This window comes from Tenrec ecaudatus, chromosome 5, assembly GCF_050624435.1.
Source record: "Tenrec ecaudatus isolate mTenEca1 chromosome 5, mTenEca1.hap1, whole genome shotgun sequence".
Taxonomy (NCBI): Eukaryota; Metazoa; Chordata; class Mammalia; order Afrosoricida; family Tenrecidae; genus Tenrec; species Tenrec ecaudatus.
Genome location: NC_134534.1, coordinates 118,154,002 through 118,178,914, shown reverse-complemented (window position 1 = coordinate 118,178,914; position 24,913 = coordinate 118,154,002). Strand labels below are relative to the sequence as shown.

The following is a 24,913-nucleotide window of genomic DNA, read 5'->3' as shown; positions in this document are numbered from 1 at the left end:
TGTATAGTAGCTTATCCTTCATTATCTCTTGGGAGTGGACCAGTGGGTCAGAGACTCTGTCCATCCTTGTGACTCTTCTAGCATGGGACTGAAGGTTTTATGCCTTCTCGGGGTCATGGGCAGCTATCCTCTGGAATTAGTGGTGTCTTGTGGCTTCACAGTTTCCTTTCTGTGGGAACTCACATGGGAGGCCTGGGCCTTAGTTCTTTGAGCCACTAGACTCTAAGCAGAGTACTCATTTGAATTTTGTTTTATTTTCCAATAGCGTTGTGTGGTACTGCGTTTTCTGAAGTTTCATCCAACTAGAAATAAGGTAAGATTGGGATGTGGGGCATTGCTACCCAAATATAAAATAAAAATTTTAAGAAAAAATGTTTTGGCCTGATATATAAGTATTAATGATAGTTATAAAAACTTATGTTTGGCAGAGAACGATTTGTCCACCATTTCTTATTTAAAATACCCACTTCAGAAGTCTGCTCCTTTGGACTTGGAGAGTGAGGTGGCTGTCAGTGATACAACCATTAACCATCCTCAGAAAGCTGCTGCTACAGCTGTTTAGAAAAAATGACCTGCCTCCCATCTATCCTGAAATGTAGCATGGGTGAAGTCTAACCATTTCACCCAGCATGTGACTATGTTGTTTGTGCCTATATCTCAATTGTAGCAATGGTAGATACCATGTATTGAATATATTTCTTTGCCTAAGGCTATGAGCTGAGCCCTTTAGATAAAAAAACTTGTGGAAAAATTAATAGAAAGAAATAGAATTTTCCTATGACCCTTTTAAAGCCCCCTGTCACAATTCTTTAAGGAAAATCAAACTTTTTTTTTTTATTGCACAGTTGAACAAAAAGAAGGCTCAGAGAGTCCAGGAAACTTGCCCTCGTTTGTCCTTCCAATTAATGACTGCACTAGGATTTGAGCCCAGATAAGGCAGATTCTAAAATCATTAAAAAAAAAAAAAAACAACTACCAGAGCAAAAGCAGGAAATGGTCACATCTTTAAACAGTGAATTTTAACACTGTGATAAGGTGGCAAAGTGTGTCTTGCTTAAAGAGGTTGGTTACTTGGTAGAATGGCAAATCAGTTTATAATAAGTGCAGTAGGAAGCATGATTAATTTGACTTATAAAATAAGCAAAGATGTGTGAAGCATCAGAGGCTAGAAAAAAATGTTAAGGTACAACAGAAATGGTAGGCAAACCCAGGGATTTATGTCACAGAGAAATAGGGGATTCTGGGAGAGAGTTGGTGGTTGTGTCTAGTATGAGTTGAAGTGAAGGAATTGGCAGAATACTCAATCTAGAGAAATGGAATGAACAGCTCTATCTATTGCAGTGATTCTCAACCTTCCTAATGCCACGACCCTTTCATGCAGTTCCTCATGTGGTGGTGACCCCCCCAACCATAAAATTATTTTCGTTGCTACTTCATAACTGTATTTTTGATACTGTTATGAATCGGGTGATCTCTGTGAAAGGCTTGTTCAACCCCCACAGGTTGAGAACCGCTGGTCTAGAAGACTAGAGGAAGAGATGGTGGTTGCCATGGAAGATTATATGAAGTTTCATTTCTCAGTTCTACTTCTACTGAACTACATCAAGTTGGAAACTAGAAGTGTTTTGTGGCCTCCTCCAACCACGTCTCTCTTTTTGGCTTGTATTTCTTTTCCCCAGTTGGTGACAGCAATTCCCAATCCAACCAAAATCAAACCTCTGCTCAATTAAAAATTCAGTATTTGGTTGTTCCCGCCATTACTTTTTCGATTTAGATTTAGTATAGGCTTTTAAGGTACCGATTTGCTTTTGTTTGTATTTAAACAATACATTGTGACACCAACTATACATTCTCTTGGGGAAATTGCGTATGGTAATTCTTTTATTGAGAAGAAGGTGCCATTTGTTTTTATCAGAACCTTCACTCCCATGGCTGTCTGGCACCACAAGGCATGTTCGAGAGCACCTTACTTGGCTTAATTCTGATCTGATAGCATTGCATATGCCATAGTCCGAGGTAGGGCTTCGGGGGACATATGCGGAGGCATGCCAGAAATGGGGTGGGGAGCTATCCGGTAGTGTGTATTACCACATGGTCAGCTCGGCTTTGGGATTTACTGCATGAAGGCGATGCAACAGACTTTCAGGCCCCGGGGCCCAGAGGGAGGAGGTGAACATTATACCCATGTAGCTTCTCCTCAGCCCCTGGTTGAAGACCTGCTTTCTCCTTGGGAGGACTACACACAGCGGCCCTTGGACTGCTCCCCCTTGGGCACCTTTGGGGAAAGTTAAGTAACACTACGATGATTTTCTGTCTCACTAAACAGCTTATCGACTATTTAAGAATCTCTGGCTGGAAAGAAAAGAATTTATTCTGAATTTAATATCAATGTACCTAGTAACTTATTAGGGGAAAAGTCATATTCCAGGACTGCTGTTAGGTGCAGGATAGGTTACTTCTGAGGGAGGGCAGGGCTCATTCCAGTTTTTCCATTGTATACCTGGCCAGGAGCAGGAGTGGTTCTCAAATGGAGATGTTTTGAGAGTTATATGGGGACCTGCTTCAAAGCACTATCCGGCCCTGTGGAGTAGTTGGGTTGGGGCAGATAAGGGCTTTGATTTTAAAGTGTTTGGGCTTGGGCTCAGGCACAGGTGTTTTTCATGAGGCAAGTCTTCCCTCCCTAGAATCTGAGGATTCTAAATGAGAGGAATCAAAAGGTGTATGGAAAAAAATCGATGAAAAGATCATGGAATTTTTAAGTTTTATTGGCATGTAATCCACATCATACAATTCAGTAGTTCAATAATATTAAAAGAGTTGTATAATCACTACAATCAATTTTAAAACACTTTCTTGTACTCACTGTTATTGGCTCTCCATCTCCCCTCAGCCTCCCCTGCCATACCCCCAAGAAACCATTAATCCAGTTGCTCTATAGTTTTACCTATCTTGGGTTTCATATACAGAAAAAAACGTACCAAAAATTAAAAACTCCCAACAACAATAACAAAAGAAAAAAACTTCAGTTGAAAAGAAAGCAAAAATATGAGAAATTGGAACAAGTTTAAAATGAGTCCCAAGGGAGATCAAATGGTAAGGTAGTAAATTTTACCCTAACTTCATCTGTAATAATCCAATTTCTAGTATATTCTTTGTGATATCAAGGCTAGTCACATCCCTGGTCTATGGGCAGAGGGAATTCACTGGATCTTAATCCATGTGTGGACCCTACAAATGGATTTTGGGTTTTCACTTTAATCTATAGCCTTCTGTAAACTGAGTATTCATAATTTAAGCTCTGAGACCATTCCCTCCCTCAGATTTGGATTTTATTATTTACAATCCTTGGATCACACAGGCTGGTGTGCTTTTTCAATGTATACTTAGTTGACACCTCACTTAGATGGCTGCTTACTTGAAGGCAAGCCTGTAAGACCCCAGGGGTTATTCTTTCGGATAGCCAGACACCATCTAGTTTCTTCTCCATACTTTGCTAGCACACTCATATCTTCAGTGATCTCTGTGTGAAGGTGAACATCAAGTGGAGTCATGTCATACGAACTAGTTGTTCTTAAATTGGGACTAGAATTTTGAGCACAAAATGCATTCACATTATCGTTTATATAAATGTCTCTGGTTCAATTTAGAGATAGCATTTTATGATAGAGAATATTATCAATCATCCCCCTGAGGTATAAGATAATTTTATTGATAGTATCATTAATTTAGCTGGTGGTATGGAATTTAAAATATTTTTGAGTAAATTAAATTATACAAATTCAGGCCAGCTATAAACTCCAATACATGAATTATTGATGTGTACAGGTTAAACTCATAAGTGTCTAGACAGTATTTACACAAACAGTGGGCATTGGTGATAGGCCAAAACTTTCCATAACATTCATTCACAAAGGCAGAACCATGCCTTTCAGACTGATACATGTCATAATAAAGCAAGGATGTCATTAGAATAGAAAATATGGTAGTCCTGAGCCACTGTTCATTGGGCATCCTCAAGGCAAGAGACCCAAACCAAATTCCAGCAACCGCCAATTCCATAACCTTGGGATATTTGTCATCTGCTGCTTCTCCCACCAGGAATTTTCAGCTTTAAATCCAGGGGCTACAGGCGAGTGAGGTAAAGCCCAGTTCACTTCGTGGCTTTCTTGTGTGGCCTGTGCAGGATGTTGTGTGCCTCCATAGAACAGAGTCCAAAGTCCCAGCAGTCTATACCACAGGGTCTGGCTGGGTCATCAAGGGCTAGATCAATGGTTCTCAGCCTGGGGGTCGCGACCCCTGTGGGAGTTGAACAACCCTTTCACAGGGGTCACCCAATTCATAAGAGCAAAATTACAGTTATGAAGTAGCAATGAAATCATTTTAATGTTGGAAGTCACCACAACATGAGAAACTGTATTAAATGGTCGCAGCATTAGGAAGGACTGGACTAGATAGAAAATAGGTCAGAAGTGTCTAATTAAGAACATAATATCCGGCATATTCTCCAGATCAGGGAATTTTCCCATGAACTCTTTGAAACACCCTTGTATGTCTGCAGAGGAGTCCTGGTGGTATTGTGATTATGTGTTGGGCTGTGACCTACAAGGTCAGCATTTCAAAACCACCAGCCACGCTGTAGGAGAAAGAGGAGCCTTTTTATCCCCATAAAGAGTTACAACCTCAGAAACTCATAGGGGCAGTTCTACCTTGTCCTATAGGGTTGCCAGGAGTCAGGATCAACTTAATAGCAGTGAGTTTGTTGGTTGCTTGGTTTTGTAGGATCATTGTTGTTTTCCCAAGTGTTAGTGCACTGATGGGGACTTTGTCAAAGGGTCTTGATGCCTACGGTGTTGCTGTGTTTTCTGCAGGCTTCAGAAGAAATATTTCAGCACCTGCAGAACATAGTGGATTTTAGCAAAAATGTCATGAAGGAGTTATTTGGGGAGAACTGTGTTCACTCTGGGGTAAGTGAGTCTTATTTATATTGTCTACATCCAGGGACAAATTTCATGTCAATAGTGTCAACAAAGGAACTATATTTTGGAACTTAGTGCTAAATAATAGTCACTTGACTTGCAGTAGTTATAGGTGCTTTTCTTTCTGTATGGTGAGGTAGGTAAAGCAAACCTTATTTCCATTTTTTAAGAGAGTGCCTTATGTTCAGAAGGGCTTTGTGAGGACCAGCAAGAGCCTCTGGCTGATTCCATGACCCTTTAGAGACATTTTGCAGGTGCAGGCTTTTGATAGGGTGGTCTAGTCAACCAGAACTTAGCTCTTGACCTTGCCTCTTTTGAACACCTTCAGAAAAGCTTGTGGAGAAAAACGTGGGCTTCACACTAGTTTGGAAATAAGCAGCCTCCTCTTCCACTTCCTACATCTCTTAGCTCATAGTCTGATAGGAGAGCTCCTTCAGGGCATTAGTATCCAAGAGCAGCACCTACTATGGGTGAGAGTCATTGTTAGGACACACGGGGAAGGGAGGCAGCTTAGGAAGCGGCAGTGGCTCCTGCAAAAGAGGTGGCACTGGTGTCTGCCCTGGAGATGGCTGTGGTCCGCACTACTTTTCTGCTTTGCCAGCTCGGCTACTGATCATAGATCAAATTCTCAACAGGCTTATTCGTGGATGGTCATTTTGAATAGATGAAGCACAATCTCCCCTGTGTAAATGCTGTACCTCAGGATGCATATGAGAGAAACAATACTTAGATGCTAAAGTAAAAATGTCTTTGAAGCAAAGATTACCAGGGAATATATTATTAAACAGCCCTGGCAGCAAAATATCCTTCAAGAATTATCCTATAGCATAAGATGTCCTGTGAGTGGACATTGGCGTAACTGAAGAGAATTCCCATTTGACCCCACCACTTGCAGCCTGAGTAGGATGAGGCTATGCCAGTATGAGGCCACCTCATTATCTGAAGGACAATGGAAGGGTTTCCAAACTTAGTGACTTAAATGACATTACACACTACTTAACGATGGGAATACCATAGTTACGACTTGCTCAGGTATTTGTTAAGACCATCTGCATGCCACTGTGATGGAGCCCCTTTTATGTATCCTCACAGTATGGCAAGTGAGCCAGGGGAGAGCCTGACAGGAAGGAATTACAGTGTTTTAGATGCCCCTACCCTATGTTGTGACTGTCGGTGTGATTTCCACAGTATTCTATTGAACACACAGCACTTTGAGTTGAGGGACGTAGGCACAAAGAGGGGAGGGCTACTGGGGCCACTATGGCAGCTGACTCCGAGACCCAATAGATCTTCCGAATTTATATTTAAACCATTTATATTTAAACACTGTTGTTGAGGAAAGAAGATTGAAATTCTGTGGCTGTAAGAGCCCTACGGAAGTACTCTTCTGATCCTGTTGCTTGACTCTAATTCTGAAGCCATAGGGTATGCTCAGTCTAGTGCTGTGTGGACAACAGAGCAACCCTACTAAGGGCTTCTTCTCCCGGGCAAGTTACTGGGGTGGGACAGCTCCCCTGCAGCCTTCTCTCCTGTCCCCTCCTTACTACACACATCAACATCCACAGATGCTTAGGAGACGTACTCTTCACTCAGCATGACTAAAGCACCCTGGTGAGGATGTAGGATGCTTCGAGGGCTCATAATCTCCCAAATTCCTCTATTGGACTTGCCCCCTGGATAGTGTCTTCTGCTGTGAGAGTAGTTGTTCCTGATGTGCAGTTTTCTTCATCGACAGAGACGCTCTTCTCATAGGTATTGTCGGCTGGACATTTTGACCCAGGCCAGGCTGTTGACCATAGTGACCATATGCAAACTTGTCTCTATCTTCTAACAGCCAAGGGCTTTTGAGATCCTCTGCCTCGAGTGGAAGGAGGGATCAACTTTTGAACAAGGCTGGAGCTGGCACTTGGTGGCAGGAGGAGTTTGTTAAACAGGTTAAGTGTGTTTACTGCTCTGAGGGAAAAGGAGGTAGTATTAGAAATGTCATCCAAAAGGGCTCAACCAGTAGTTTTTTGACTCCAGAATGGTTCCCTTTGCCCTTGGAGCAGAGAGGATAAAAATGAATGACGTATTGTACTGTGTCCTGAGGGTGTATGGTGGACACCTGTATGTGCAGTTCAGCGGATACTAGACTCCATTGATTTGTCTCCTCTGGATTCAGACACTTGCCATAGTGAAACAGCCTGCTTTCACCTTTTAGGAAGGACATTTTATCCTGAGGGGTCCGAGGTTCGACATGATTGAAATGCTGCTTACACAGAGTCCCTCACTCTTTGGTACATGTGGAGAATATAGATAGGGCACTTATAAAAGCAACAGCACAACAAACTGTAATAACACTCTTTTACACTACAAGCCTTTCTTCCCAAAGGAAAAGAAGAGGCTGACCTGAGCCAGATAAAACAAAGCAGAACCTTATGAAAGCACTTCTGTCCCCTGTGTTCCTGGACTATCTTGTCTTAGGAAAAGACAAAATCTACTCCCGTGATGAGAATTTTAAACAGAGACAGATTGATCTGGGTATGTCTCAAACCAGAAGACACACGGGCCTGTGAGTTGGGAAGCGGTGCCCTATTTCTCAGGTTGTTGCTTCTGAAGTACCAGGTGAAGGTGAGCACTGGTGTGATTTTAGGAATATAAATTCATTTTGGTAGGCTACATGCTCTTGTGTTTGCACCCACAAAATAGGCCTTAACTCTGCACTGGAACTCCCCATGATCTGATACTGCTGGGACTGGTAGTGGTGGTTTGAAGGAAGGTTCTTCTTTCCACCAAGCGGCTTTTATAAGCAGTGCCAACCTGCCTGTCACTTGCCCAGCCCCCTTCAGAAGTGAGTGGAACCACATCTCCACTGAAAGCTATGTTTACAAAAAGGAAGTGGTACAGGTTTGCCTTTTATTCAACTCAAACTAGGTCCTCTTCTGTGGATGCTTGCTGTATGCTTGGTGCTGTCGGCTTCCATTGGCGGGATTATGTGACTCACAATGGTTAAGTTATAGGTAACTTAACAGGCCAGGGCAGATCCGACACAGGATTTCCAAAGCTGCACATCTTTACAAACTAGCGCATTGTTTTCTTCAATGGCTCCTGAGTCTCACAGAGGTTGGGAAACAAAGATAGTCAAACATTGGAAAGGATCAATGCCATAAGCATTTTATTAGACTGAAAATACAAATATGGCTAATTTATATAATTAGCAGTGTAAAGCTGTTTAGAAGAAATATACTACTCCTAAGTGTAACCTTATTGGCTGTTGGCGTTGATTAGCCATTTTGGTAGACATCTGTCAAGAGTAACCCAGTTACCACTGGTTCAGGATTGGCTCTGTCTCTTCTTTATATATCTGTTACGGCACCCATGACTTCTGCATCAGCCACAGCTTCATTTCCCAGAAGTGCATGGGATCCCTGGTGACCAGTCCGTGAGGAGGCTCATCACTGTGATCTCATAGCCTTGTACTTGCTGGGTGGGTCTTTCCTTTGAGGGAGGCTTTAATTGTAGTCCTTTATCTTTTTTACAAACATAACATCCATAATTGACCATCTGTGTGCTTTGAGTTTTGGGAGACACTCTTAAGGTTAGAATTTTCTACTTTTTATAATCATTCCTCTTTGCCATTGTTTCATCTTAACTATTTAATAATATTTTTAAATAGCAGTCCATTTAAAAATCTTTATGTCCAAAGCATTCAAGTTAGTTGTTATATAATAGTGTTTTTTTTTCTGTTTATAACATATTTAGGTAAAGGACAAAATCACAAGTTAAGCTGGCATAAACAGGCTGGGAACAAGCACAACTGACCAGCTGGACAGTGGCGGCAGAAGTGTGCAGGTGTCATAGGCCAGCCACAGCTGTCCAGGCACGTGGGGAGCCATGGGCAACAGGCGGGGGGCAGGGAGGGAGTGTGTGTGTGTGTGTGTGTGTGTGTGTGTGTGTGTTGGGGGGGTGAGGCCAAGGCAAAGTCTACTGTGTGCTCCTGTCCTGTGTCCCAGGAAGGTGCTTTTAGCTGCAACTGTGAACAGAAAATCTAGCCTAGATGAGCGTAAGCCTAAAGATATCCATGGAGGGGGCTTCTGTTTTGTTAACTTAAGTCCCAACAAAGGCATCCAGGTCCCACACGTCTGCATTCCAACTCAGGCCCTTGCCGTTCCTATCAATCCACAAGTAGACACAGATTGTCCTTCTGATGTTGTCTGCAAAGCAAGACAACAACCACCCCCACTCCACCCCCATTCCCTACTCTTAACAAAGCCCCTCACATCAGCTCGGTCAGAACTAGACCATGTGTTCACCCAGCAAACCAGTCCATTGATCAGGATTTTCCATCAGGCAGAAGGCTGGCTGCCCTCCTGAAATAGGGCTTATGGAATCCAGGAAGGAATGAAATGTGTGGTGTCACTCAAGGGAGGTTTTGAAATCGGTGAAGCGTAAAATGGTAATAATATTAGTGCCATCAGAACGTGTCTTAACTTCAAAGTTGATTTCTGTGAATGGGAGGTCCACTGTGTTTCCACTCTCCAACCATTTTACAAATTTTGATACTAGCTATCCTGCCAATGGAATTCTCTGCTTCTCTTTTCAGTTTCAATAGTCCGATGTAATGGCCACCCAGAACTGTAGACCAGACATAGAGTTATATTGTTTATTTAATAAGTAATAGGATCCAACTTGGGATCTGGATCAACAGGCTATAAGTCAGGATCAGGAAGGACCAAGAAGTATGTAGGCAAACTCTCCCTTCTTTAGTGGAGGGCAGTTTTCCCAATTCCTCTCTAAATGAGTCCTTCTTTCTGCCATGCATTCCCTCTCTTGCCGCCTGAGGATGTCTGCCTTGTTGCCCCTCATGGCAGGCTCCTTTTGACCCAGTTGTCTGAACCACCAGCTTTGCCTTGAGATCCTTTCTGGACTTTGGTTTCATTGACTCTGATGGTGTGCCCCTTGTGGGCCTCTCTCCACCTTCAGTGTTAAAGACCTTGACCCATGTTATAGCTTTTTAAAAAAGATTCCTTGCCCCTCCTCTCTCGGCTTATTTTTCTTTTCTTTTTTTTCATCTGCTTCCGTCTAGTTTTATTTTTCTAAAAAACCTCCGTGGGCCTGACTTCATGAAAACCTAAACTCTGTCCGTTTTTTGTTTGTTTGTTCGAACTGTCAGTTGTAAGGCATGGCATTTCCACTGGGCTTCTGAACTGTCCGGTTCTCTCTTGGTAGGCCCAGATCCCATCATGTGTGTGGTAGGGTGCAACTCAACTCATAGTCTATTGATCAATCAGTACAAATCACAGGGCAGGCTGCTGCAGCAGCATCACACAAAAAGTATCAAAACAGGTTGTTTACCTAGGAAATATCAATCAACCTGGACAAAAACCCTCCATGGTAGGAAACTAGGGTAAAAATAATTCCTTCAGAGTCTAGGAAGGAAAAGTCTGTAATGATTTTTCCAAAGAACCAAGGTAAAAGACCTCACAAAGGAATTTATTTCGCAAGTCTACTCTCTGGCCTTTTCCCTTTCATAAACTTTTTACCATTCCAAACCAGTCATTAACAATTAGTTCATCCACAAGATAAAAACTCTCAAGGTGAGGTCACTTAGGGACCAGCCATTCAGGTATCCATCTGGTCTATAAGGTTCTCCAAAAGGTGGTCTTAACTTTATCCTGTCTGCTGTCTATCAAAATTTTTTTTTTTTTAAATTTTAACAATTTATTGGGGCTCATACAATTCTTTTCACAGTTCATATATATACATACATCAATTGTATAAAGCACATCTGTACAGTCTTTGCCCTAATCATTTTTTTCTCTTTTCTTCTTTTACATTTTATTAGGGACTCATACAACTCTTACCACAATCCACACATATACACACATCAACTGTACAAAGCACATCCATACATTCCCCGCCCCAATCATTCTCAAGGCATCCGCTCTCCACCCAAGCCCCCTGCATCAGGTCCTCGTTTTTTTCCCCTCCTCCCTCCCCCTCCCCCCCTCCCTCATATGCCCTTGGTAATTTATACATCGTTGTTTTGTCATATCTTGCCCTATCCGGAGTCTCCCTTCCCCCTTCTCTGCTGTCCCTCTCCCAGGGAAGAGGTCACATGTGGATCCTTGTAATCAGTTCCCCCTTTCCAACCCACTCGCCCTCCACTCTCCCAGCATCGTCCCTCACACCTTGGTCCTGAAGGTATCATCCACCCTGGATTCCCTGTACCTCCAACCCTCATATGCACCAGTGTACAGCCTCTGTCCTATCCAGCCCTGCAAGGTAGAATTCGGATCATGGTAGTTGGGGGGAGGAAGCATCCAGGATCCGGGGGAAAGCTGTGTTCTTCATCGATACTACCTCACACCCTAATTAACCCATCTCCTCTCCTAATGTCTATCAAAATTTAACTAAGAGAAATATTCCCATGCTCTTAGCCTTGCTCGAAATATTAGCATAGTAAAACTTTGAAGGGACCATAGGTTTGGTTTCTGTACTTTAGTACATTAGTGCTTCTCCCTTCAAACTGCTATCAAATTGATTCCATAGCAATTTTATAGGATAGAGTAGAACTTCCCCTGTGGGTTTCTGAGACTATTACTCTTTACCTCCTCTTTCTCTTGTAGAGTGGCTGGTGGTTTCAATATGCCGACCTCAAGGTTAGAAGCCCAATACATAACCCACTTTGCCACCAGGGCCCCTTTGTTGTTGTTGCTAGGTACCATCGAGTTTTTTCCTAGTCAGAGTAACCCTGTGCACAACAGAATGAAACACTGCCTGGGCCTGCACCACCCTCACAATTATGCCAGTGCTTGAGTTCATTACTATAGCCATAGTGTCCAGCCATCTTGACTGGGCCTTCATCTTTTTCACTGCACTCTATTTTACCAACCATGATCCTTCCTCAGGGACTAGTCTTTCCTGACAACATGTCCAGGAAAGAAGTATGTGAGACAAAGTTTCTTCACCTGCTTCTAAGAAGCATTCTGGCTGTACTTCTTCCAGGACAGATTTGTTTATCCCTTTGATAGTCCGTGGTACTTTAAATATTCTTAAGAAGTACTACAATTCAAATGCATTGATTTTTCTTCGGTCTTCCTTATACAGTGTCTAAGTTTGACATGGATATGAGGCAATTCAAAATATTATTTCTTGGGCCAGGTACACCTTAAAGTAACCTGCTTTTTAACATTCTAAGGAGGTCTTACCCAATGCAACATGTCCTTTGATCTCTTGACTGCTGCTTGTATGAGCACTGATTGTGAATCCTAGTGAGACAAAATCCTTGAAAACTTCCATCTTTTCTCCACTTAGCATGATGTTACCTATTGGTACAGTTGTGAGAATTTTGATCTTCTTTACATTGAATTGTAATCCATACGGAATGCTCCACTCCTTGATCTTTACTTTCAACAAATAAGGTTATGTCTTTTGCATATTGCACGTTGTTAATAAGCCTTCCTTTAGAAATAGAGGAAAGACCTAGGTGGCAAAGGACATTTATAAAGGTTTAAATATAGGCATGTACATATATAAATATATTTATATATGAAATAGGGAAATAGATCTATGTACTTAATGTATATGTTAAGAATTAAGGTAGCAGATGGACATTGGGCCGTGACTCAAGTACTCCCTCAACATAAGAACACTTTGTTCTAATAATCCAGAATTCTGTGATGCTCACCTTCCCAACACGATCGCTGAAGACAAAATGGGTGCATAAGCAAATGTGAAGAAAGCTGATGGTACCCAGCTATCAAAAGATGTAGAGTCTTAGGTCTCAAAAGGCTTGAAGATAAACAAGTGGCCATCTAGCTGAGAAGCAACAAAGCCCACGTGGGAAAAGCACACCAGCCTGTGATCATGAGGTGTCAATGGGAAAAGGTTATCAGGCATTTAAAACCCAGAACAAAATCATACCCGATGTGAATGGGCATGTGTGTGTGTGTGTGTAGTAGATACCCAAATCCCATCTGTAGGCAACAGGACAACCCCTTATAGAAGGGTCTCCGAGAGGAGATGAGCCCGTCAGGGTGTAGTATAGCACCAATGAAACATACAACTTTCTTCTAGTTTTTTAATGCTCCCCCTCCATTCCCCCACTATCATGACCTCAATTCTGCCTTACAAATTGAATTAGAGCAGGACATGCTCACTGCTACAGATAAGAGCCCACAACACAGGGAATCCAGGATAGATAAACCCTTCAGGGCCAACAATGAGAGTAGAGATAACAGGAGGATAAGGGGAAGGTGGGGGGAGAAAGGGGAAATCGATCACAAGGATCAACATATAACCACTTCCCAGGTGGACGAACAACAGAAAAGTGGGTGATGGGTGACAGAGGATGATGTAAGATATTAAAATAATAATCTATAATTTGTCAAAGGTTCATGGTGGGGGAGAGGGGGAAAATGAGCTGATAGCAAGGGCTCATGTAGAAAGAAAATGCTTTGAAAATGATGATGGCATAAGTACAAATGTGCTTGATACAATGGCTGAATGTATGGATTGTGATAAGAGATGTAAGAGCCCCCAATAAAAGTATTTAATAAGAAATATTTTTAAAAGCCTTCCTTTAATCTTGATGCCACATTCTTTTTCATATAGTACAGCTTCTCTGATTATTTGCTTAGCATACAGATTGGATAAGTATGATGGAATATACAAGGGGTACCCCAAAACAATTGGAATTTCACTAGGGGGATGGAGCTTTTGTAGTATGAATTTTTCCTGCTTGGTCAGCATCGAGCAACTCGCTTTAAATTAATGCACCCAGTGACGTCGCCTAGGAAGGTTCTCTCTGGTCACTGAATCTTTTCATAAAAGCAGTTTCACTTGGACCTTGTTTTTTTGTGATGGCCAATTTAAGAGAACAGGATGTGGCTGTGAAATTTTGTTTCCTGCTCAGAAACTGTTGTGATGTTGAACACAGTGACAATGCTATGTAAAAACTCAAGTGTGCAAGTGGTTTTCTTCTTTCAAAAAGGGTGAAATGTCGATTAATCACAACCCTCGTTCTGGACGTCCATCTCCTTCATAATCATCAACTCTTAATGCATTTGGAGTTTGTTTCATCAGGTCAGACTGTTAATCATACTTTCTATTTAGAAGTTCTGAAAAGATTGTGTAACAGTGTGCAACAAAAAATGCCTGATTTGTGGCAGATGAGGGACAACTGGTTTTGTCACCACAACAATGCACTTACCAACACAGCCATCTCTGTGTGCCAGTTTTTGGTAAAAAAGAGCATGCCTCTCTTGTCTCATGCACCTTACTCACCTGACCTTGCTCTGTGCAACTTCTGTTTTTTCTGCGAATGAAGACTGTCATGAAAGGACAGCGATTTGACGATGTAGAAGAGGTGAAGAAAATATTGAAGGAGGTGCTTCAGCTATCTAAACAGATGAGTTTTTAAAATATTTCCAAGAATGGAAACGCCGATTTCACAAATGTATTAAGTGTAATTCAGAGTACTTTGAATGTGATAATAAGTTTTTGTAAAAATTTTTAAATATATAGCTTTGGAAAAAATCCTGTTTGCGGGAGGTACCCCGTGATACAAACCTAATTTTAAACCATGCAGTATCCTTGTTCTGTTCCTACAACTGCCTTTTGATCCATGTATAGGTTCTGCATGAGCACAATGAAGTGTTCTGGAATTCCCATTCTTATCAAGGTTATACATAATTTGTTATGATCCACAGAGTAGAATATCTTGGCATAGGCAATAAAACACAAGCAAACATCTTTCTGGCATTCTTGGCTTTCAATCAAGATCCATCTGATATCAGCAACAATATCCTTAGTTCTACATCATCTTCTGAATCAGACCTATGGCTGTTCCTTATCAATGTACTGCAGCTATCAGTTTTGGATAATCTTCAGCAAAATTTTACTTTCATGTGATATCAATGATATCTATAATTTGAGCATTCTGTTGGGTCACCTTTCTCTAGAGGGGCTACAAATATGAATCTCTTCTAATCAGTTAGCCAAGAAGCTGTCTTCCAAATTTCCTGACCGGTAAGTGCTTCTGGTACTTCATCAGCTTTTTGAAACATTTCAATTCCTGGAGCCTAATTTTGGCTAATACATTCAGTGCAGCTTGAACCTCTTCCTTAAGTACCATTAATTCTTGCTCATATTACTACCTCCTGAAACAACAGAATGTTAACTAGTTATTTTTGGTACTGTGACTCTTTATTTTTACTATCTTGATATTTCCTGTATCATTAAATATTTTGCCTATTGATTCTTTCAATGTTGCAACTTGAGGATGGAATTTTTTTCTTGAGCTCCTTTCATTTAAGATATACTGAGCATGCTCTTAATTTTTTATTTTGTGTATAAGAAAGAGGCTTATCAAAGTAGGTGAACAAGTAAATGTGGTGAAGAAAGCTGATAGTGCCCGGCTATCAAAAGAGATAGTGACTGGGGTCTTAAAGGCTTGAAGATAAACAATCGGCCATCTAGCTCAGAAGCAACAAAGCCCACATGGAAAAACACACCAACCTGTGTGATCGCGTGGTCCCAAAGGGAGTTATCAGGCATCAAAGAACAAAAAATCCTATCATTGGCTGCACACCTCCATGATAGGATCGCCGAAGACAAACGGGTGCATAAGCAAATGTGGCGAAGAAAGCTGATGGTGCCCGGCTATCGAAAGAGATAGTGTCTTGGGTCTTAAAGGCTTGAAGGTGAACAAGCGGCCATCTAGCTCAGAAGCAATAAAGCCCACATGGAAGAAGCACACAAGCTGGTGCGATCACAAGGTGCCAAAGGGACCAGGTATAAGGCATCATGCAAAAAAAAAAAAGAATGAATATATATATATATATATCTGTATACCATAATGAATGAAGGGGGAAGTGCAGTGTGGAGACCTGAGGCCCAAATGTCGACCACTGGAGATCCCCTCATAGAGGGGTTTAGGAGAGGAGATGGGTCAGTCAGGGTGTGATGTAGTACCAATGAAGAACACAGCTTTCCCCCAGATCCTGGATGCTTCTTCCCCCCAACTACCATGATCCGAATTCTACCTTGCAGGACTGGATAGGGCAGAGGTTGTACACTGGTGCATATGGGAGCTGGAGGCACAGGGAATCCAGGGTGGACGATACCTTCAGGACCAGGGGTGTGAGGGGCGATGCTGGGAGAGTGGAGGGTGAGTGGGTTGGAAAGGGGGAACTGATTACAAGGATCCACATGTGACCTCCTCCCAGGGAGATGGACGGCAGAGAAGGGGGGGAAGGGAGACTCCAGATAGGGCAAGATATGACAAAATAACAATCTGTGGATTATCAATGGCTCATGAGGGAGAGGGGAGCGGGGAGGGAGGGAGAAAAAAAAGAGGACCTGATGCGGAGGGCTTAAGTGGAGAGCAAATGCTTTGAGAGTGATTAGGGCAAAGAATGTAAGGATGTGCTTTATACAATTGATGTATGTATATGTGTGGATTGTGATAAGAGTTGTATGAGCCCCTAATAAAATGTAAACAAAAGAAAAAAAAAGAAAGTGATTAGGGCAAAGAATGTACAGATGTGCCTCATACAATTGATGTATGCATATGTATGGATTGTGATAAGAGTTGTATGAGCCCCTAATAAAATGTTTTTTTAAAAAAGAAAGAGGCTTATAAAGAAATAAGAAAAAAAAGCAAGAGGTTTATATACAAGAGCAATTGAATATTGAGAAAATGCCCCATTCCAGTCTAAGCCCATAAGTCCGGTATTAGCCCATATGTCCAATTCCAGTCTGTAAATTCCTCTTCAGACTCACATAACACATGCTATGACATGGAATGCAGGAAGATCACACGCCAGTGGGTTGGAAGTCTTGTGGATCCAGTGGCATTGTAAACACTCAGCACTGGTAGGGGTCTCTAAGTGGCTTATCTCGCTCCAGAGGCCCGGTTGCATCAGGATAGGTCCATGTGACTTCTCCAGCTCCCAGGGCATCTCAGGGAGTGAGCTGAAAGAGAGAAAGAGAAAGAATTCTTGATTTTCTAACTCTAGCTATTTGCACATTTTATTATCATATTTTACTTAGTGCTTTTTTACTTTGTGTTCTTGTGTTGCCCTTTGAATTACTCTGTTCAGCTCTTAGACTTCATCATTTCTTCTATTTGCTTTAACTACTCTATGATTAAGAGCAAACCTCAGAATCTATTCTAATATACATTTTGATCTTTACTTTCTTTCCTGTCTTTAATGATCTTTAGCTTTTTCATAAATGATGTTCTTGATGTCCTCCTACAGCTCACCCAGTCTTTTGACATTAGTGCTCAACGTATCAAATCTGTTCTTGAAATTCAGGTGGGATGACTCCAGGTCATAATTTGAGTCTTGTGAGCTTTATTGCATCTACTGGAACTTACATATTAGCAATTGATGGTCTGTTTCTCAGACAGCTCCTGGCCCTGTTTTAGCTGCTGATGTTGAACTTTTCCATCATCTCATCCCACAGGTGTAGTCAGTGATTTATTTGTATTCTCTCTGGAGAAGCCCACGTGTTGTGTTGTTGAAAAAGTTATTTGCTTTGAGTAAGTCATTGGTCTTGCAAAAATCTCAGCCTTCATCTCTTGTCATCAAGGCCATGTTTTCTAACCACTGTTCCTTCTTTGTTTCCAATTTTTGAATTCCAATCACCAGTAATTACCAATGCATCTTGATCAGTTTCTGACCGAAGACATTTGTAGAATTCTCCCAATTTCAATACTAGTTTTTGTGGTTGGTGCATAAATTTGAATAATAGTTGTACTTATTGGGTTTCTATGGGTTCAGATAGATAAAATCTTACAACAGACTGCATTGTACTTCCAGATAGACCTTGAAATATCCTTTTGACCATGAATGAAATGCCATTTCTCTTGATTGTTTCATTATATCCTTTGGCACTATCTCTGACAATGTTCTTCTTTTCATGAGGTTTTCAGTATCTGATATTTTAATCTGTCCATAATGTGTTTTCTCTGACTAATTCCTCAGCAGTGGGAAGCCTCTTCCTTTGTGATAGTCTTCCATTCATTAGGCCGTCCGTATTTGACAGTGTTTCGATTCTATGCATAAGGTTTTCAGCGGCTACCTTCTCCAAAGTGGAGAGCCGATTCCTTCTTTGCATTCTATTCTTAGTCTGGAAACTGCTGTAACCTGTTCACTTTAGGTTATTACCCTGATGGTATGTGCAATACCAATGGCATTGCTTCCAGCATCATAGCCACACACAAGCCACCACAGTACGACAACCAGACAAGAAGTAGCCAGGCTTCCTTAGGGGTGCTACACTAGCATGGCTCCTACTGCCTCCCCTCAGTCTTCTCTCTCTGGACAGCTTCAGCCAGGATAGTTTTGACAATCACAGTTAGCCCTTTCCGCCATCAACACTGAACTCTAGCATCTGTATCAGCGTTTACCGCTACTCTCTCTTCCCCTGACCCAAGGGGAAAGGAAGACCCTTCTTTATTGGGGTCCCTCTCATATTCCCCCCACCTTTTGAAATTAAACGTATTCATGAATGCATGTAAACCAGCCATTTCATTGCCTTTATCTCCCTATATTTTAGATAATTCAATTTCTAACATGCTTATCCATATCAAATCATTACTCTGAGGGGATTAAGCGTGTTTCTTGGTCTAAAGAATCTTTGGTTGTTGTAATTCTGAGCATCAGCTTCCATATGCTAAGTCCAGTCTAGTCCAGGAGAAGCTATCAAATTGCTGCAGTCTACACCAACTCCTGGTGTCAGACATCTCTCTCTTCCACTTCTCTCTGGAGTCAGTTCATCTCATCCTCATTCAGTTGAGGTTAACTCTAACTCATCTTTATCTCCATTCACTCAGGGTCAGTTAATCCATAAGCAATCTAAGCTAAGTGGGTACCAGCCATAGACAAAAACTACCTAAACCAAATTGTTTATAACTCGCCCAGGAAATGTCACTCAGCCTGGACAAGAGTAACAAAATAAGGTGAAGAATGCTAACACAATCCCCGCTGTGGATCAGCAGGAAGCCAGAGAAGCCCGTGGTATTCTTCTCAGAGTTTGGCTTCTCTAAGAATGTCCTTGGTGCTAGGGGAGAAGAGACACTGCTCATTGTTGGGAAGATACATGAGTAGCTACATAAGCATTTTGTGTCGGTGAGACCATGTGAATTAAGTTGGGTGCTGCCAGCGACCTGCACGTGCACAGATAGGAGTGCACCAGGAAGGAGAGCCTGTTACTTTTAATTATGTAAACCTTAGCTTTGCTTTACCTGTATATGACCTTTAAATCATAAAGTGACTTTTCTTCCCCTAATCCACACACTGAATATTACATACTTGTTCTTACAGGAAGTTGTTCGGCTGCCTTTAGATTTTGTGAAACAGCTTTGTTTAAAGATACAGACTGAAAGACCAGGTAAGGGTTTTTGAACCTTAAATCTGTTAACAATTTAAAATATGTTACCTGAAAAGTGATGTTATCACCATGTCAAGTAGAGGTGGTTTTCATCCATTCTGTTGCCATGAGGATGCTTTCCAGAGATGCATTTAAGGCATCAAACTTCATCACCAGGGGTAGAAGTTTAGGAAACTCATAAATACAGTTTTGGGAATCACATAACCAGATTAGAGCATAGAACGGATGACCAAGCATTAACTGATACAATTTCGATTGTTGTGCATGTGAGAGAGAAAGAATGAGCTGAAGGAATTGGGAAGGCAAAGTAAAGCAGTGACTTGGAAGGGTCAAAGGAAGTTATTGTGGTCAACCTGAGCCATAACAGGTAGGCCCGGTGTGAGAAGTTGGCAGGAGTCTGCCTCCAGAAGCAGGATTCTTTGCTTGCCTGCATATCCCTCTGGAGGAAGCCAGGGAGGTGGATGAGCCTCTGTAGTGATTACCTTGCTGTTATCACCAAATACAGCCTTCCCACCATACCTAAATATGTCTTTTCCCCAGTGGGGAATGTGTTCATCCTGTGTACTTGCTGGTGCCTGAAATATTGGGAACCAGGTGAAAGACTTTACTGTTAGAAACTGAAATCTTAACATGGAGGCCTTATTTAGGATGGAAATAATGTTTTAGAAAAGGACAAACCATTAATCAGGTTGTATAAATGGCCAATATAACATTCATTCCTGATTTGGTTTGGGGACCCTGGGATCCTCAGGTTGGAAAGAGCCCTGTGAAGCAGGCCATCCTTGTTGAAAGGGTCCAGGCAGTGGGAGGAGGTTGCTGCCCACAGCCAAACCAGGGAAGTGCTGTGGTTCTGCTTTTCACATCTGGATGAGGACATGATGCAGATGTACTCTTGGGCTCTCCGATCAATCAGCACGTGCTACCCTCCACCCTCATTTTCTTGTGTTGTTATTAGTTGCCATCAATTTTATTCTGATTCATGGCAACCCAAAGTGTACAGAGTAGAACTGTTCCATAGGATTTTCAAGGCTGGGAATTTTGAAAGCAAATTGCCAGACCTATCTTCTGCAGTACCCTTTTGGCTAGTAGACTACTTAGCAGGGACAAGAGTGGCTGTAATAATGAATTGTAACAAACCTACTGTGTGAAAAAGGAGGGCATCTGACTTGTCCATAGTGCATTTTCTACCTGGGAATGTTGGTGTTGGATATTTGGAAGGAACCTTGTTTAAGAGGAAAGTACAGACATTTTCTGAGTGTCTTGTTAGACTGACGGTGTCCTGAACTATAGCCTCCTTCCTCTCCATGCTTCCTTCATTAAGGATGTTGCAGGTTGGAGTCAGTCCCCAAGGCGGTCCTGACTTTTGACAACTTTTGATAAGTTTAGTTATCTATAAGAATATATGCCTTCAGGATTAATAAGTGGCTAGAAGGACTCAACAGAACTCATTGAAAGCCATTATACTCATGAATATGGTTTATGGCAGTTTAAAGACACGGATTAAGATCAGCCAAGGCATGAAGAAGGGCAAGGTCCAGAAGAGGTACCTATGTGGAGCTCCCAGTGTCTTCTCCCTGTGGAGCACTGACTACTCTGAGAACTGGCTTGGGACATAAAACATCACTCAGCGGGAATGCTCTTCAAGTCCTATCATGTGAATTTGGCTACCTGTTCATGCAACCAACCTCATCAGCTAATACCATGTGGCCCAAAGCCTGGGTAAACAAAGACACTCCTTTCAGACAAGGAATTTCCAGGCCTTGGCCATCACCCTACAGAAGCCAGAGCCAAGGCCAGCACCTCTGTATGCTAGGTTGGTACTTTAGATGGCAGCAGAATTCCATTTTGTCTCCTGCACTGATCATCAGGTGGTCCCTGCACTTTTTTCCAGAATCTCGCTGTGACAAGGACCTGGACACACTCAGTGGTTATGCTATGTGCCTTCCTAACTTAACCAGACTTCAGACCTACCACTTTGTGGAGCACCGACCGATCCTCTGTGTAGAGATTAAGGTGACTTTGGTGAAGTGGGAAATAATGTGGGTAAAGAGGAAGAAGAGAGGTCCTTGCTTATAAGCAGATTTTCTTTTAACAGTCTTTGCTTCTCAGCTTAGTTTATGTTTTCCTCTAGAAACTATTCTGCATGGTGTCCTGGCCTTTCTTCACTGGATCCAACAGCCTTCTCTCGGGGCTAGATGACCCTTAGCTTCCAGATATTTACCCCTGTCACCTTCCCCTTGCAAGTGCGTTCCCTCTGTAAGAAAGAACTCAGCAAGCGAGCTACACCATCCTCAGGCATGGCAAACTAGACGAAAACTTTCCTAGATCATGTCCTCTGCATTTTCCCTAGGGGTCAAATCACCAGTTTCCCGTCCTGATCCTCCTTCTGTATGACGTCTTTCTGCTGTGTTCCCTTTGCCAGCAGGTGATGCTGCATGTTTTGGTCCGAAAGCTTAGTTTGTGAGTCAGTCTATTAAACTAGGCAACAATCAATTCCTTTGTGTCTTGCTTAGAAGAGATTTCTGCAGAGGCACAAAAGTGTTTTTAACCCTTAGAGGTTCTAGTTTGTCATGGCTAGGAGTCTTGAAATGGGGATGACAACTACCATTTAGTTCTACTCAATTGTGAGGGTAGGGAGGATTTGTCAAAGTCAGGGGCTCCCATGCTTGCTTTAGCTCTCTATTGTCACAAGTTGAAGGTGGCAGCTCAGGTATTCCCAGGACACTCTCCGCCTGCCCCCCTCCCCATCAGATGTCCCAGGTCACTGCTTATCTATTTCACACTTCTGGGGCACCCATTTGCGAGTCACCCCGGGTCCTGAGCACGCACACTTATGATACTCTTGTGCAAACCGATGCTCACCTTTCCCACCAAGAAGTCAAATGACTCAGTGTGCCAACACCAAGGCAACCTTTGGCCTAGAACTTAATATGTGTTTCATGGTAAGACTAACTTTTAAAAGGCAGTTCTGTGATGCTCTGGAAGCATGGCAATTATCAGATTGGCACCTTCCAATTTTATGTATCACTTGTCAAAGGGTACAATGACCTGCTTGGAGCTCTGAGCAAATTCCCACTGTTGAGGGAGCAGTGACCAGCTTCTGGAAACCAGGAAGTCTGGCTGGAATCACATTGCTTCCAGATTTTCAGGTTACATTCTTTCATGGAGAGACAAAGCTCCTCTGTGTTTTACCTTTGCCAAGCAAACAGCAGCACTATGTACCCCCCACCACCCCCCTCCACTTCTACCCGGAAGTAAAAGTTCTGGTCATGTAGTCTTTAGCTGGAGAAAAGCTGTCTGTCTGTGTGACTTGAAGAGAAATGCTTCAGTTTCCTATAGAAGTTTATCAAGCTTTGGGGGACATTTATACCTAATGCTTGCCCACTTTCTGCTTTGCATTTCTTTATCTCCTAGCTTGTTGTATGTGTTTTGAAAGGTAAGTGATATATTCCCATCTTAGTTATCTGTGCTACTATGCAAATACTACAAGGGGGTGACTTTAGCAGACAAATAAGTTTTCTCACAGTTTAGGAGATTAGAAGTCATATTACACAGGCAAAAGAGATTCTTTCATGCCCATCAGAGATAAAAATCTCATGCACATCAGACAGGCAAAATCAAAAAGTCTGACTATCCAATGCTGGAGAGGAACTGAGCATTGGTTCTCTCCTTTTCTTTTGGAAAGGGCTACAAATTGGTACAACCACTTGGAAAGCAATTTGGTAGTAAGTAGTGAAAAGTAAAGCTTCCCTGTGTCCTAGAAATTTCTCCTCTAAGTATGTACTCTAAAGTACTCAATGCAATAGGGGGACATGTCTATCAATAGAGAAATGGATGAAAGAGTTGCCGTAAAGTTCTATGCCACGACAGCTAAATTAAATGCACTTGATCATGATTTATCAACATGGATAAGTCTCAAAAGCATACGGCTGAGTGAAAAAAGTTGCAGAAGAATTCATATAAATGCAAAATTATCTTAATTTTTTTGTGCTCCAAAAGAAGTATGTGACTTAAATAGAAATTTATTTTCTCACAGTGTAAAAGGCTAGAAGTCTGAACACAAGACTGGCTTTAGGAGAAGGCTTTTCCTCTCTGCTCTAAAGGAAAATCCTGTCTCTTTTGAACTTCCCCTCTTGGACAGTCTTCATGTGGTTTGGTAGCTCTCTTCTCTTCCCCTGTCTCTGTCTGCTCGCTTGCTTGTTTCATCTCTTTAGTATCTTAAAAAAGTTTGGCTTAAGACATAACCTATACTAACACTGCTGTATTTCCATAATGAAAGAACCCAGTCCCAAATGAGATTATCACCACAAGTGTAACTCAGACAAATGTACTGTCAGTGAGTCGTTTCTGCCTTCTACTGACTGTGGACAGAATCGGCCTGCTCCTGTGAGTTGCTGAGACTGCAACTAGCTCTTTACTGGAGTAGCAAACTCCGTCTTTCCCCCACAGAGTGGCTGCTGGTTAAGACTGTCCTTGCAGCTCTAACCGCTACGCCACTGGGATGCCCACCACAGACACTGGGGTTAGCATTTACAGTACATGTTCCGTGGGAGGTAGGGGATGGTACACTATTCAATCTGCAACATTCTCTAATTAGTTTTTCTTATTTGTTTACTTTGTAGCCAAAATGTGGATTTATTCCGTTCTCCAGTGATGTCACACATGAGATGAAGCATAAAGTGTGTCGTTACTGCATGCATCAGCACCTCAAGGTATGTGTGGAGCAGAGCCACCCTGAAGGGGCTTTTGAAAGCTCTTCAGTCTACATGAATGAGTTCCTTAGGGTACTGGGTTTGAAGCGTAAAACAAAATGTATTTATCTATTACTTAGTTTTTATTTCACAAACAGTTTATGTTCCCTTTTATTATTATTTTATAGCTCTTATAGCTCTTATCAGCATCCATACATAGATACATTGTGTCAAGCACATCTGTACATACGTTGTCATCATCTTTTTCAAAACGTTTTCTTTCTACTTGAGTCCTTGGTATCAGCTCATTTCCCCCCCCTCCCCCATTCTCCCACCCTCATGAACCCTTGATAATTTATAAATTATTTTCATGTGTTACACTGACCACTGTCCCCCTTCACCCACTTTTCTGTTGTTCATCCCCCTGTAGGGGATTATATATTGATCATTGTGATTAGTTCTCCCTTTGTCCTCCCACCTTCCCCTTCCCCTCCTGGTATCGCTACTTTCATTATTGGCCCTGAGGGCTTTATCTGTCCTGGATTCCCTGTGTTGCGATCTCTTATCTGTATCAGTGTACATGCTCTGGTCTAGCCAGGTTTATAAGGTAGAATTGAGGTCTTGCTAGTGGGGTGGGGGAGGAAGCATTAAAGAATTAGAAGCAAGTTGTATGTTTCATCAGTACTGTACTGCACCCTGACTGGCTCATTTCTTCCTTGTGACCTTCTGTGAGGGGATGTCCAATTGTTTACAGATGGGCTTTGGGTCTCCACTCTGCACTCCCCCTGATTCACATCAAGATGATTTTTTTTGTTCTGGGTCTTTGGTGCCCATTGGCACCTCATGATAACACAGCAGGTGTAC

The 24,913-nt window shown here is 42.1% G+C and overlaps 1 protein-coding gene across 1 annotated transcript in view; it reads left to right on the top strand.

Annotated features, from left to right (window-relative positions):
* IPPK (inositol-pentakisphosphate 2-kinase) overlaps positions 1-24,913 on the top strand; it is an 80,673-nt gene that overhangs the window by 23,201 nt on the left and 32,559 nt on the right. Inside the window, exons 2-6 of the mRNA XM_075549868.1 lie at positions 266-313; positions 4,869-4,964; positions 19,292-19,358; positions 21,250-21,371; positions 23,981-24,070. Coding sequence (XP_075405983.1) covers positions 266-313; positions 4,869-4,964; positions 19,292-19,358; positions 21,250-21,371; positions 23,981-24,070 — 423 coding nt within the window. The remainder of the gene's footprint in view (positions 1-265; positions 314-4,868; positions 4,965-19,291; positions 19,359-21,249; positions 21,372-23,980; positions 24,071-24,913) is intronic.